Source organism: Lepisma saccharinum, chromosome 2 (genome assembly GCF_977018435.1).
Source record: "Lepisma saccharinum chromosome 2, izLepSacc3.1, whole genome shotgun sequence".
In the NCBI taxonomy this organism is placed as follows: Eukaryota; Metazoa; Arthropoda; class Insecta; order Zygentoma; family Lepismatidae; genus Lepisma; species Lepisma saccharinum.
The window spans coordinates 52127260-52142153 of NC_139230.1; the positions used below are offsets into that span (position 1 = coordinate 52127260).

Here is a 14894-nt window from a genome sequence, read left to right on the forward strand (position 1 = left end):
GCAGGTTGATTATGGATACGGAAAGTTTTTATCAAGGCATGGGCAAGTCATTTAACAATTTTTATTTCAAATTAAACATTTTACCCTATTCCTTGTTTTACATAATTGACGCGGCATGTAGTACCGACTTGTGCCAAGAAAGTAGCCTGAAGAAGGGGATGGTAAGACCCCCGAAACATTGCTTACAACAATGAGTATACTCGCATAACACAAGTAAACAGTTTTTTGTGTCTTTTATTATATTTTTTAGAAAACACTTTTTAGTTTACCAGAGTGAGTAACTCGCATGTGTGCAAATATGAATACTTTGGCACTGGACATGTCAGTGCTTCAGTATCCAAATAGCTAGTAAATTTGCACGTGTTTGTGAAGTGTTAAGGTCCTGCCTTTCTACGTTCATTTTCCAGCGAGTTATTCAAAATTTTTACTGCATGCCCAGTGGCAGACGGTGCACTTGGGGGCTGAGCATTTTTGAGCCATTTTCGTTCATTTTCCCCTAAAAATCTGAGCTCTCCTGCAATGTTTCTCTCTCATTTTGATCACACTATGTGTCTTTATCTTTCCTTTTTCACCAACAATGGGACCTTTTCTGCCAGCGTAAAGCTGTGGGTCTATATGCCGGCAGATGCACTCCCACTGCCTGGTAAGCTGGCCAAGTTTAATGTGAGACTCACTGTATAACATAATTATACTAAATTATGTTCAAATTTACTTTTAATTTATTCAGGTTGAATGAGTACACATTCTCTAACATACAGGCAAACTATCAAAATACATTCATTGGGTATAGGAAACAGCAAATTTGAGATACATAAAAACATACACAATAGATTACACTTTTTTTCCATCGTAAATCTGATCAAATCCTTTAAACTTCTTAGAAAAAACTGAACATTGCACACAACAAATTTATTTTTAAAATATGAGGAATAAAATTAAAACTAGTCTTTTGGTTAAATTTATTAATTTATCAAGGTTCAAGCTTTATTTTTATTCTGAATTTTTACAAGAAGATAAAAAGAATTAATAACTTCTACAGATATAGGAAAGTTGTTAGTTTGGATGTAATTAGCAAGTCAGATTCTGTAAATCTGTCAATAAACTGATAATTACCTGCAAATTTGTATTAAATTCTTGCAAGGATGGTCCAATATGAGAATGTTGTTTGTTTGTTTGATTGTTAACTCCACTTTGTGAACAAAAAGGAAAGGCTAATTGGGACTGAGCCAAGTGGGATCCAAACCACTGTGCGCCTCCACCGGGTATTGAAATGTGAATTTCGCCCACATCAATAAAGTACAGATATATAATTTACTTATACTGTTAAGAGATATTCTACTGATCCAATAGAAAATTACAATTGTGCTGAAGAACATGATTGGCTCACTATCATCTTTAATAGATTAACTAGGTGACTGCAATGGTTTGTTTTTATGTAGACACTATGGATTGAGATATTTACTTTACAAAACTGAGTTACATGCTTATACTCATAAAAACAATAACAAAAATGGTGTAATTTTGTACTCCCTCTGTCCCATAATTATTGTCCGGTACACTTTTGTTTGTTGTCACAAAATACTTGTCCGATATTCAAACTGTGACATTTGTGTATACAGAAGAAGAAAATGAAACACGGGAATGAGTCATACAATGTTATTACTCAAGGATCAGTACAAATTGGCTGATCAAGTATCCAAAAGAACATAAATAAAAAGTTACCATTTTGGCATACTGGACTATAATTATGGGACAGAGGGAGTACTAAATTACAGGCAATTTATTGCCAAAATTACTACCAAGAACTCAACACACTGACATGCCTATACTGGATGATATATATAGAGTACCAGTTGATCTGTCCAACCAATAGTATGTACACACATTTTTAAACAAGTACAGTAGAACTTCAATTTTACATTTTTCAGGAAAGAATATGAAAAAACTTAAAACTCAGGGAAAATTTTAAAACATTTTTCTCTATTGGGACCATGAAGAGTGAATATACAGTGGAACCCAGATTTTACATTTTCCTGCATTACACATTCAATCTTGATGGTCCCTACACAGTAAAATGTTATAAAATTTTCCTCGATTTTACATTTTCCCACATTTTAAGCTTGGTACCCTGAAAAATGTAAAATCGAGATTCCACTGTATAATGTGGGAAAATGTAGAATCTGGAAACATAAAATCGAGGTTCACTGTATAGTTAATTATTATTGAATGTACTACTTCATGCAATATTTTAGAAATGTTACAATGTATAGCTCTTAAAAACATTTGTCATAAGCCAGCCAACTAGTAACTACTGTAATCAGAAAACTAGCAGTAAGGAGGTAAATATGTACATAATTGCTTACCTTCCACTTGGAGACATCACTACCAATAAAAATTCCCAGTCGACTGAGCAGGTTTGCCTTATCTGCACTGTAGACAAAATGTGCTGAATAGTACTCTGTATTGTTGGCATTGTTGGACACACTAAATACATAAGCTTTGCTATCTGTAACATAAAATAAATTTAAAAATACAAAAATCTCACTCTTTATACAAATTATTGCAATTTCAGGTTTCAGTGAAGTCTCTAAAAATACAGGACTATTTTGACTACTTAGATGTAAAATAAATTTGCACACTAAGGTTGACTTGCCACCTTTCATCAATTCACCTAAAAATCTTTCATCCTCATCATCATGATTAACCAAATGTTGAAAAAAGGTGATGTAAATATTTTTAAAATTACAAATGTACTGATTATTTTGTTGGAGTAGTTTTCCATGCCATCATAACAAAATAACACCTAAAAAGTGCAAGGATCTTCACAAAGAAATTGAGTTTATTTAGAAAAATTAGAAACATTTTGTTTTATGTTGTGTGAAAAGCAATGCTGAACTGATGTCAAGTCTGATATATCAGCCAATATCTGTGGTGTCAGTACCAGAAAGTATCAGTTCAAATACAATTGTTTTTCTGGTTAAGTGTGTGACAAAAATCGTGAAGCAAAGCTATAAAAAATAGTTTTCATGATCTTCAGTCACAATTCAGTCACTCCGCCCCTGTTTATGCTTTCGCTCTTTCGACTTCATTTGTTGGCGAGTGTTTTCTCTCAACTCTGCTAGATCGCAGCATTAGGCATGCCTTCACTTTCTCTCGTCTGGTAGGAAAGGTTACAGCAGATAGACACTGATAGAGTACATCGAAAGAAGCCCGATCAAGGAACACCGGGGAAAACGTGTGCACAGCAAGCTGGCCCACTGATCTACTTCATGGCCGAGGAGTAAGTCGTGGTCGAACATTTCCTAAGCTGGCTTTTTGGCATTGAATGTGCACAAATGGACAAGACGTAATGTTTGGTGAAATATTTAAATATCACCCATGACTGAACTAGCGAGTTTTTGACTGTTGACGCAAAGAATTTAGGAGTATTCGTAATGACGGAAATGTGCCAGGTTCCATTTTTCTGCCAACTGCATTTTGACTTGTTGGAGACCACGCCGAAAGAATTGGTAGTTTTGTGATGGACACGTATTCTTTATTGGAGAAGCCAAATCAAACCTGAAGCAAGAAACACGAAGAACTGGGAAACCGTTGGATCTGATGTTGCCAATTTTCTTGTCTGGAGTTTTGCTTGAGGTATAAGGTAGCCGATGGAAGTTTGTGGGATTCTTTCAAGCAACCTTGAAGCCATCCAAGCATACTGATTGCCAGTGATTACAGGGACGCTGGAAACCGGAGAGCTGTAGTATCTTTAAGAATAGGACGATGCCATGTAGATGTGGCAACATTGTCAGAGTTACAGAGCATTAAGGTAGGTGCTAAGTAAAATGTTGCTTTGGGCCAAATCTTACGTAGTGGAAGGTGCGTTTGACTCTTCGAACTAATTAACTGGAACAGAAATCTACAAACGCATAATATCGAGTAACATGTAACGAGTTGAGCATAAATTAGAAAGAGATAGACAAATGAGTAAAAAAATGTACTTTGTATAATCGTGACATATCTGCATTGCAAGACATTAATTCTTTGCGTAAACATTATAGAAAAGTGATCGGGGTTCTTGTTGAATTTCAGTGGGTCAAGAAAGCGAGGAAAGTTTTGATAATCTCCCCCTTATCCCCCACTTGGGTAAATCAAATTAAAAATGTAAATGAGAATTTTATCTACCAGGCAAAAAGGGCGTTAGTGAATAAATGTAATTGAACAGGAATATTTTGTCTTGAAATTTGACAATTGTAAATAGGTCAAATTTGAAACAAGCAAGATGCACGTTTCGCAGGACAGAACGATAAATTTCAAAGATAGATTGAATTGACTGGATAAATAGTTCTATTATTATTATTGTAAAGTTGTTGAGATTGCATTTTTATGTACGCATTTGTATATTTATTTAGCGTGCGATATCTTGCTTTGAGATCAATGGATCGTTGTTAATTGTGGGGTTGTTGTTATTGCAATGAAGAATGCGTAATTTAAGAGAATGTAAAAAATTTGAATGATGTACCTGAGATGGTTATTATGTAACTCTTGTTGTTGGATTGGGAGGAAATAAACAAGTTGTTAAAGATTAAATTCTTGGTGAGTCATTATTTCATCTATTGTATTTCAGATAAAAAGGTACAAATCAGATATGCAGCATTTATGGAGTGACTCAGTTTCCAGTATGTTGGAAAAAGTGATACTATAGTTAGTTCTTGTATACTTAAGTAGTGTGTACAATCTTTGCAAGTGATAGTTATAAGTCGTGAGATTATTATTGTTGTTTTCTTTCAGTATGAAAAGTATCTCTACGAACTTTAGTTTGTTAGACATCTTATGTTGATACTTAAAGTTTATCAAGACAACTTACGAGTTTTGAAAGGTGATTTTTACCTCCCCTTAGTAATACTCCTTGCAGTTGAACTAATTTGTATTAGTTTCACAAGCAGGTAGGTTCTTGAGGAACCTTGAGGTGAATCATAACCTTGATGCATATACCTCAACCAGCATAATTCTTGTGTGTTCTGCAATTGTTACGAAAAATCTGGGGCCCAGTTAGTCACACGAGCAGAACGTCACAAAATGCATGGTCGCAGAGCGTGGTTGTCCTTTTTAGATTGATTGATTGATTGATTTGTTGTTTTAAGTCCACTTTATGCACAGTAAGGCTAATCGGGACTGGACCTACAGTTTAAAGTGGGATCCGAACCACTTGTGCCTCCACCGGGTATCGAACCCGGGACACCTTGATTACATGGCAACAACGCTACCACTGCGCCATCGGGGAGGCCTGTCGTTTTTAGATTGTTGAGCCCAAACGTTAAACAAAAATTCCTGGCAGCATAGCCTCTCCCCCCTTTTTTTCGGATTGAGAATTTTGAGAATTTTTTTTTATAAATTGGAAAAATTCTTTTGATGATATAAACTTGAAAATCATTTTAGACAGATATATTTGGAGAATTTTTTTTTTCGAACTGAACTGTCAAAAAAAAAAAAAAAAAAGAATTTTGATCGGAATTTTTTCCCAACCTGCAGCCCAACCACCCCCCTATTATAAGATATTTGCTTTTATTGAATCTTTTGAAATTAACTTAAAATTGAGTTGCATTATTACATTGCCACCCTTCCATTATTTTTTTTTTTTTAGATTCTTGAGCATAGCAATTATTTTGTTTTCCATTTTCATATAAAATTTGGATTCCATCTACCTTCCTTATGGTTCATAACAGTTTTTTTTTGTGTATTTCGGAAATATTTGCTTGTTTCTTTTGTCATTTGCCTGACAGTTTCAGTCCAATTAATTGGCTCAGCATTTCTTTTCTTATAGATGTCTCCACAACCTTTTCTTATAGATGCCTCCCCTTCAACATATGTTGATTTCACCTTCAACATTTTTTGAGGTTGCAAGCATTACCCTTGCTGCAGTGTCAGATCACAACAAGAAAAATACTCTCATGATTTATTTTCTATGCATATATGTATTATTTATATTCTGAATTGTATGTTCATGGTGTAATGATTTGCAATTGCTTTAACCCTAGAACACTACTGTGTTCCAATATTACAGTGTAACTACCGCTACGTAAATTTTACGTACATGAAGGAATCTATTTTTAAAACAACCTCTACATCATGAAAACAAATTTCTATTCATTGTGAACATTATATTGTTTATTTTTCCTTATATTGGAATTTTATTCTTCATTTTAAAATGTATAAACATGGTTTTATTAAACATAGAATATTTCAAGAGAAGATCTTGCTTGACAAGCCCGTTCGTACATTAAGAATGAAGGCGAAAAGTTCGAACAATGAAAAGCAAACGATAATAATATTAATAACGCTGTAAATAAGGAACAAATGTAATTTTAAAGTCTTACAAGAAAATAGTGTATGCTTCTAAATTTTCATTTTCTAAATCTAAGTATCCAAATCGAATTTACAAATTTCAAAATTACGTGAAAGATATTTCTCGTTTTACACAGCTACGTAAAATTGACGTACAGTGCACAACATAACAAACCAAATCAAGATGATCAGCGCTTGCACCCTCCCTACCACAGTGCTGCCTTATGTCTGACAGACAACTTGAGGCACTGCTAGGCAGAGGGCTGAGTGGGTGCGAGGTGGGAGGTAGGGGAGGGATTTGAGCGCAAAGCATACGTAAATTTTACGTACGGTAGTGTTCCACAAATTGGCTTCCCACAGGAGCAGTACGTAGTTGTCATCCTCCTTTTCTTGTAGTTGCAGAAACTGCAATACTTTTGGTTCCCTTGTGACGTGGCTGCTACTGTACTTGTCTCTTCCTTCCCCAGTATCTTCAAAATTGACTTTCTTAACTCCTGTGACAGTCCCGGATTTATTAGCCTTTGCTCCTGCCAGATCTTGGTCAAGTTCTCAGGAAGGTGAAGCATGAACTGAATTCGTGAGAATGGTCTCTTTTCTGAGTTGCCCTGATTGTTGTAGAAGTTGTGAGTGTGAATAATGTATCCATTGATCGCTGCGATATTGATAATATTATAGAACAATGAGATATTATAGAAAAATTCACGCAAATCTTACGTGAATACAAATGGCGTTATTACTACATGAACGTCAAAATTACGTGCAAGATTTTTCTTCTGTTACTATCGCTACATATTATTGACGTACAGAGTCCCACATAATGCACAAACTAAAGACATTCACTGCTTTCACCCTCCTTACCACAGTGATGCTACGTGCCTGACAGAATGCCCGAGGAATACCATAGGTGGAGGGGTAGGTGGGTCCGACGAGGGAGGTAAGGGAGGGAATTGAGCGCGAAGCATACGTAAATTTTACGTACGGTAGTGTTCTAGGGTTAATAATTGGTAGTACATTTTTTTTTTTCTTCAAGTGTTGTTTATTTGTGGTAACACTTTGTTTCCAAGCTATATTATTTGGATTTATGTTTGATTTAATTTAACTTATGTTGCAGTAATATATTCTTGCATCAAATCAAAAATACCTTTTTTGTATATATTTTCCAATTTTGAATGAATCTATATTTTACCATCTGTAATAATGATACCTAGATGTTTTTTCACTGAATAGCTAAAAAAGTGGAACAATCATCTTGTAAGCCTGTAGGTATTTGTAAAAATGCTCATCCCTCCCAAAATTTTTCTCTACTATTATTAAAATTTCCTCCATCTTTTTTCATGTATTTTCGAGGAAATGATACGTTATTCAAGTATGCCACTCATCTTGGCTTGGAATTTTGGGATTTCCATTACTTATCTACGTTCAACTATACCTTCTGAGCTGCACAATGTATTCATCTGTATGCTGAAAGATTTTTAATTCAACAAGCGTTCTTCACATCTTTCTTCATACCTGCAAGGAAGTATTATACTAACAATTAAATACTCCATATGCATGTACTTATTTTCAGGTTGAAAAACTTGGTATTGTGAGATGAAATATGGTACTCTTGGAAGTGTAGGGTATGAATTGTTCTAGCATTTGCAAGTTTTATGGTGAAATTGTAGCAAAGATACAAAAATGTTTAATTATGGTTCATAGGTAAACCACCAATTTACTCATTTTAATTTCATACCTCACTCTCATTTTTATCATTCATTTTTTTTAATTATTTAACTTTCATGAGAGGTTAATAGATATATACTGGTCAAAAAAAGTTTTGCATATAACAAAATTTTTATTTTCTGCATCACAGAAGCCACACATGTCAATACCTCCGACTAGGGCAATGAAAGTACAAAACATAGTTAAAGAAAATTCTGAAAGATATAACCAAAGAAACAAAAGAAACAAAGTTGTTTTCCTAACCAAAGTAAGATGCAACAAAAAGATCACCAATTACCAAGGTGAGTAAACCTATCAGAAACACCTCACCGTCTAGTCAGTAATGTGTGTGGCCTCCACGAACACGTAGACATTCTCGAAAACGATGGGGCATGCTGAAAACCAGGTTAACCAATGGATGTTGTGGAAGATTGTCCCATTCCTGAATGGCAGCGTGTATCAGATCACATAGGGTTTGTGGTGGGTGACGGCAGTTTGCAATTGCACATTTCAGAAGGTGCCAGGCATGTTCAATTCATATTTGGGGACACTGCTGGCCAGTACATCCGATGGATTGCATGCCTTCAAAGGAAAAGGCCCACTGAATGTGAATGGTGAGGATGGGCATTATCGTCCACCAACGTGAATCCTGCACCAACATCCTGCACAAATGCCCTAACGATGGGTCGAAGAACACTCTACTCGTATGTCTGTGCATCCATGGTACCCTGTATGTTAACTAAAGGCATATGACAACCCAACAGGATTCCTGCCCAGAACAGTGCCGAACCACCCTGTTGCTGGAAGCGTTCCACCATGAACGATTCATTGAAACGCTGCCCATTTGCTCTCCAGACACGTATAGTGTTGTCATCTGGGTGCAGACTAACCCGTAATTCATCTGTAAAGTGTTTGTGACCACTGTTCCCAGTTCCAGTTTTCATGTTGTCTAGCCCATCTTACGCCTAGTGCCCTATGTTGTGCAGTGAGTCTAGAACCTTCAAAGGTCGATGGGAATGAAACCCTATATCGAGCAGTTGGTTTCGCACAGTTTGGGTGGACACCATGATCCCTGAGGCCTCGTGGAGCTTCTTCTGGAGTTGGGTTCCTGTGGACATAGAATGTCTACGTGCAGAAATACAGATATGCCTGTCTTGTGCAGCCATTGTTTTGAGTGGTCTTCCTTCTCTGGGCCTATCTGCTATTGAATGGGTCTCCTGGAATTTCTTACATGCTCTAGAAATGTCACATTGATTACAGCCTACCCGATGTGCTACGTCCACTTGCTTCATACCTTCCTGTAGTAGAGTCACTATTCTGATTCTATCCACTGTCGAAAGTGTGTTTCGTGGCATTTCTAAAATGTAAACTCACACCATGACAACCATTACAATCTTCCTTGAGACGTCCAGTGCTTTATTCTCCCCCTTCTCACGAACTGTGAGACAATCGGTGGGTGAATCACGAGGTTAAAACATGAAACATGCTTCAAAACCCGGCCACAGACATGTACCTGCTCTTTTATGTGTTGAATTGGCCTTTGGTTGATGTGTGGGCTTCGGAGATTTGTGGCATCAGTGATGCAGAATATGAAAAACTTGCAATATGCAAAACTTCTTTTGACCAGTATATATTAAATAACCTTCAAAATATTTATTCACATTGGTATGTTTCAATTTTGAAAATTTTATGTATATGTATATAAAGGGGTTATTAACTCATATTTTCTCTTGATCATGAAATGTCTCCTATGTTACTTACTCAATGCCATGACAGAATTGAAGATAACAATATTTTCAGAGTTAGTGTTTTTGTGACTCTATACAATGTTCTTTTGGTAAATGTTTTGGGTATTAGATTTTTTATATATCTGCTTGGATACTTGTGCTCAATTTGATAATGCTCATCGACGGTATTTATCCTAGGAGGGTTCATTTTTTTTTCTTTGCCACTAAGGGGAGATTTGTGACAAGTGTCACAAGTGTCTTTAGTAGTACTGGATGCCATGTGATATACACCTGTCCATACCCTCAAAGATTCATGACAAAAAAAAAAACCAACTTGCCCATGCACAAGCTCCCCTCCTCTCCCAATACTTGGCAACTTCTCGGTACCTCTATGCAGTTAAAAACTGAACAACCACCAGTCGATTGTGAATTCTACAATAAAGTGTTACTGTGTTTTCTGATTAAATGTTTGTTCGAGTTTGGTTTTAAGACCACCTTTATGCACAGGTAGGCTAATTGGGACTGGATCTACAGTTTAAAGTGGCATCCGAACCACTATGTGCCTCCACCAGGTATCGAACAACAAATGAATCAGAATTTAAAAATATATATATATATATATTCTATCTCTTTGGTGAAGAAATATTGGAAATGATTGATTATTAATTTCTTTTAAATATATAAACTGATTCATATGTTTGAAACTGTTACTTTAGCTTTTGAATCCATCTTAAAATATTAATTTTCAGCCTGGCTATTCCATTTCAAATCAGACAATCTCTTGAGCAGAACCAATTTCCATGAAATATATGTGACACAGTTTAAAGACATATGTTAAAAGCTGAAATGTAGTTTTAGTCTGTAGGATCTGATACAAAATTACATGCTTGTAAAGAAGCTAGAAAAGGTGATTATTTTAAGTCATAACAAAACCTGCTATTCTTGAAAGTTTTGCATGGCAAAAAGTTGTTTTTCCTTCTTTAAAAGTTTCAATACTACTTTCTGTGAATAAGACAGAACTAGTGTGATAAACTTAACAAAATTATGAAAAGTGTAACTACTTAGTTAGAGAACCAAGTTAAGGAATTTATAGTTTACTTACCTCTCATACCATTCAGAATTTTATGCAGTAGATAGACCTGAGTGTCGTTTTTGACTTCATCACTAAATGGATTTACAACAGTTGTGTTAAATTCTTCATTATCATTACCACATAATTTGGAACTGCTATCCTCACTGTTGTATTCATAGCTTTCATCTGCAACAGAATCAGATTCTGTAATTGGGGTTTGAGTGGTGGGCATTGATTCTGTTGTATCTTGTGTTGTTTTTCCTTCTTCTGTTGTTGAGATTTCAGTACTTCTTGGTATATGAACAGTAGTGGCAGTAGAAACATAGTCTTTAACTGTGGTTGCTGTTGCTGATTCTTCTGTAGTGCTCTTTTCAGACTCAATTCCCTCATTAGAATAACTTGAAATTTCTTCCATCATGTTAGAACTAACTGTAACATTTCCTCTGTTACACACAGCTTTTTCTGAGGAAAAGAAGGTTTGAATTCAAAATATTAATGTTTGCTGAAGTAACAAAATATATAGACAAATATGCCTTACTATGCTAACTGTGATGATGTATGATGATTAAAGGAACACCCATGCCCAGACCACGACTCTAATCTAGAACCTTTGATTGTCAGTTGAGTATGCAACATGTTCAGTTACCAAGGCAAGTAACCACTCTGCCACGGAGGCCAGCTTGAACCCTACCCAAGAGGAACAAAGGAGTGCAAATGTCCTGTTAGGGAATGTAGTTGTGTACTAAACTTTACTCTTCCAGAAAATACAGTGAAACCCCAATTTTACATTCCTGTATTTTACATTTTCCTACATTATACATTCAATCCTGATGGATCCAACATAGCAAAATGTTATAAAATTTTCCTCGATTTTACATTTTCCCACATTTTAAGTTTTTTTCAGATTAGACTGAAATTGAGGTTCCACTGTATTACCAGCCACCTTAGACTCCCCACTTATTTTTCCCCTGGCACCATATCACTCCATAGAACAGAAAGTAGTTTATCAACATGTAACATCAGAGACAACAAATTGCAAGGCTCTTTCATATTGATAGTGGAAGGAAGGAAAGAGGAATTGTAGACCAACGACATACCAGAACACTTGATTAATTCTAGGATACTGTTATTTACAGATGACCTAAAATTCTCCCAAAGAATAAAAAGTATGGAAGACTCTGTTTGCCTTCAACAAGACATAAATAGATTGAGTACATGGTGCCGGTGCAATGGTCTTTCTTTGAATGCAGCAAAATGCTATTCTGTTACTTATTCTTAACAAAGAACAGTCTTAAATTTTCAATATAAAATTAATAATACAAATCTTAAAAAATGGGACCTTGGAATATATTTTGACTAAGCTAACTTTCACTCACCATATTAACAAAGTAATAAACGATGGTCACAAACTTATCGGGTTTATTATTAGAATGGGCAGAGGCATTCGAAACACCCAAACACTTAAGGTATTATATTACACTTTAGTATGCTCGAAACTTTAATTTGGGTCTGTTATATGAAACACTGACAGTATGTTACAGACTACAAAAATAGAGTGAGTACAATAAAAAATGTTACTACATGAAGTACAAACTTGAAGGTACTTATCCCAGATTTGATTCATATAATAATCTAATAGACGAGCTTCAAATACAGAGGCTTGATGATCGAAGGACAGTCCATGACCTTTTGCTGCTCTGGAAAATATATAATGAGAAACTATGCTCTCCTCTTTGGATCTCACAATTTAAATTATTTATTTATTTATTTACTTCTTCTTTTGGATGGCGAAGTTAAGGCACAAGCCTTTTCTTACACTTAACCAGCTCTACTTCACATTTTACAAATTTAGTTGAAATATCTAACAGTTTGCGAAATATAAAAGATCAAAATACCAAAGTAAAAAAAGAAAAAAAAACACAAAAAAGAATGAAGAAAAACACAAAAAGATGTGGCCTAATCATCATTTTTTTTTGTGAATAGAGCAAGAACAAACATTGTCAAAAAATCCCCTATCTGGAGAATGAGTGTCCTCTACAAAGCTTTAGAAAAGCATAACAAAAATATTGATTTATTCTGTGTCTTATATGCAATTTAAAAACACTGTAATGAAATCACTCTCAAATAACACTCACTGAAGCAGGTATAATAACCTGTATCTCTGTTCCATTACAAAACATGAAATCTCTAACTGGGCGTCAGCCTGTTGGGTTCATTAATGTAAATAAAAAAATAATGTTATTCATGATTACATCGTAATGAAGAAAACAAGTCCATATTATCCTTATAATTTACACTTAGTGGAAAATATAAAATATATAACAGTAGTGACATGCTCAGGGAGACCAGCAGTCCCCTCCCCAAGTATCTCAAATGCAGGGAAAGATATGGATAATTCTTTGTTGCATATTATTGTAACAAAATGTACTTCCTGAGAATTATTCAATGTAAAATATCCTAGAAACAAAAGTTTAAAATTTATGAGAAATACAAGCCAATGTTATGAAAAACTCAATGTGCTGACCAGGGCAGAAATTTATTTTATATTAAAACAAACTTAAACGTAACGTATTGTTGGAAACAAGGCTTAATGGTGTTATAAAGCCAATGTTGCATTAACACAACATTTGTTTCTGCTCAGACCAATGGCCCAAACATTTTTTGGAACTGAAATTGATTGATTGATTGATTTGTTGCTTTAAGTCCACTTTATGCACAGATAGGCCAATTGGGACTGGACCTACAGTTTAAAGTGGGATCCAAACCACTGTGCAATGTGCCTACACGGGGTATCAAACCTGGGACCACTATGCCATTGGGGAGGCCCTGGAACTGAAATTTATTCTTATGTTGTTAAATGTATTGCAAAATTGCAATTAGATTCCAAATTGTCTGATTATTTTAATGCTTTAATGGGTCACAAATACTTGTCACTATTTGTGACCCATAAAATATTATTTTTGCTCATTATTTGTCAAAATTTATCTGGTTTTGTAGTAAGAATGTCCATTTTGAAGTATTCTGTTTCACTTAACAAAATATTATAAGTTATTTTACTCAATGCATTACAGGAGAGAGGAAATTCTAAATCTAGTGAATTACATTTGGATGTAATGAAACCAAACAAAAATTAATATCTTGGAATCTTAATTTTGTTATTTTCTTTCCAAAAAAATCACAAACAGGATTTTGTTGGTCTGAACATACCCACTTCATACATTTATAACAGATTTTAGAAACACACACTTATACATATAGAAATACTAAGTGCCCGAAAATGCTCCTGTCAATGGTCATGTGGATCACTATTGTGCTCCACTGATGTGAGCTCTAACAAATCAACAATGGATATATCTCAAATAACAGCTAAACAAACATAGTTCCTGGACTGTTCCAAGGTAGACTGGGAGCCAACATCAAGAGTGTTGCCAAACTGCAGTAGCATGTGAAAATATACGAGTGGATCACTATTGTGATCTGCGTGCCCACTGCAGTGTTAACCCTTATCCGGGCAAGCTATTTTTGTAACGTGTCCGGGCAAGCAGTGTCTAATGGATTTTGCCCTTATAATGAAAGATTTTTATGTTTCATCACTGTGGAAACAAGCGAGTAGCATGATATTTAACCTAATCATCATTGTTATGTCCATAATTCTTGTATTCATCATCATCATCGTAATTGCATTTTTTTTGCAGCATACTATATGAAACATGTTAAGTTGGAAGGTAGTGTAAAGAAATTGTTTTATTTGCTCATATATTTTACATTTTTTCTATTTTAGCGTTAATAATATTTTTATGTGGTGTCTTATTAATTACTTTATTTTCTTATTAAACATTTGTTAATACATATTCAAGTAATATTACAACTTTTGTTTGTACACTGTGTCCAACAGACACTGCTTGCCCGTTTACGTTAAGTGAAATGGAAAATATTTTTTTACGCCTGACCTTCTTTATCAAACAAAGTCAAATTTTGTGAAATAAGGAAAAAGAGAGAAACAAAGAAAGTCAAAAAATATCATGTTCGCAGGAAGTATTGTTTGGAGTATGTGACAAATAATATAA

The 14894-nt window shown here is 35.0% G+C and overlaps 1 protein-coding gene across 1 annotated transcript in view; it reads right to left on the reverse strand.

The window, feature by feature from the left end:
- The window catches only part of LOC145982049 (vitellogenin-like), a 165700-nt gene that overhangs the window by 58341 nt on the left and 92465 nt on the right, over nt 1-14894 (reverse strand). Inside the window, exons 15-16 of the mRNA XM_083115634.1 lie at nt 10858-11289; nt 2364-2506 (exon numbers count right to left, since the gene is read on the reverse strand). Of these exons, the coding sequence (XP_082971760.1) occupies nt 2364-2506; nt 10858-11289 (575 nt within the window). The remainder of the gene's footprint in view (nt 1-2363; nt 2507-10857; nt 11290-14894) is intronic.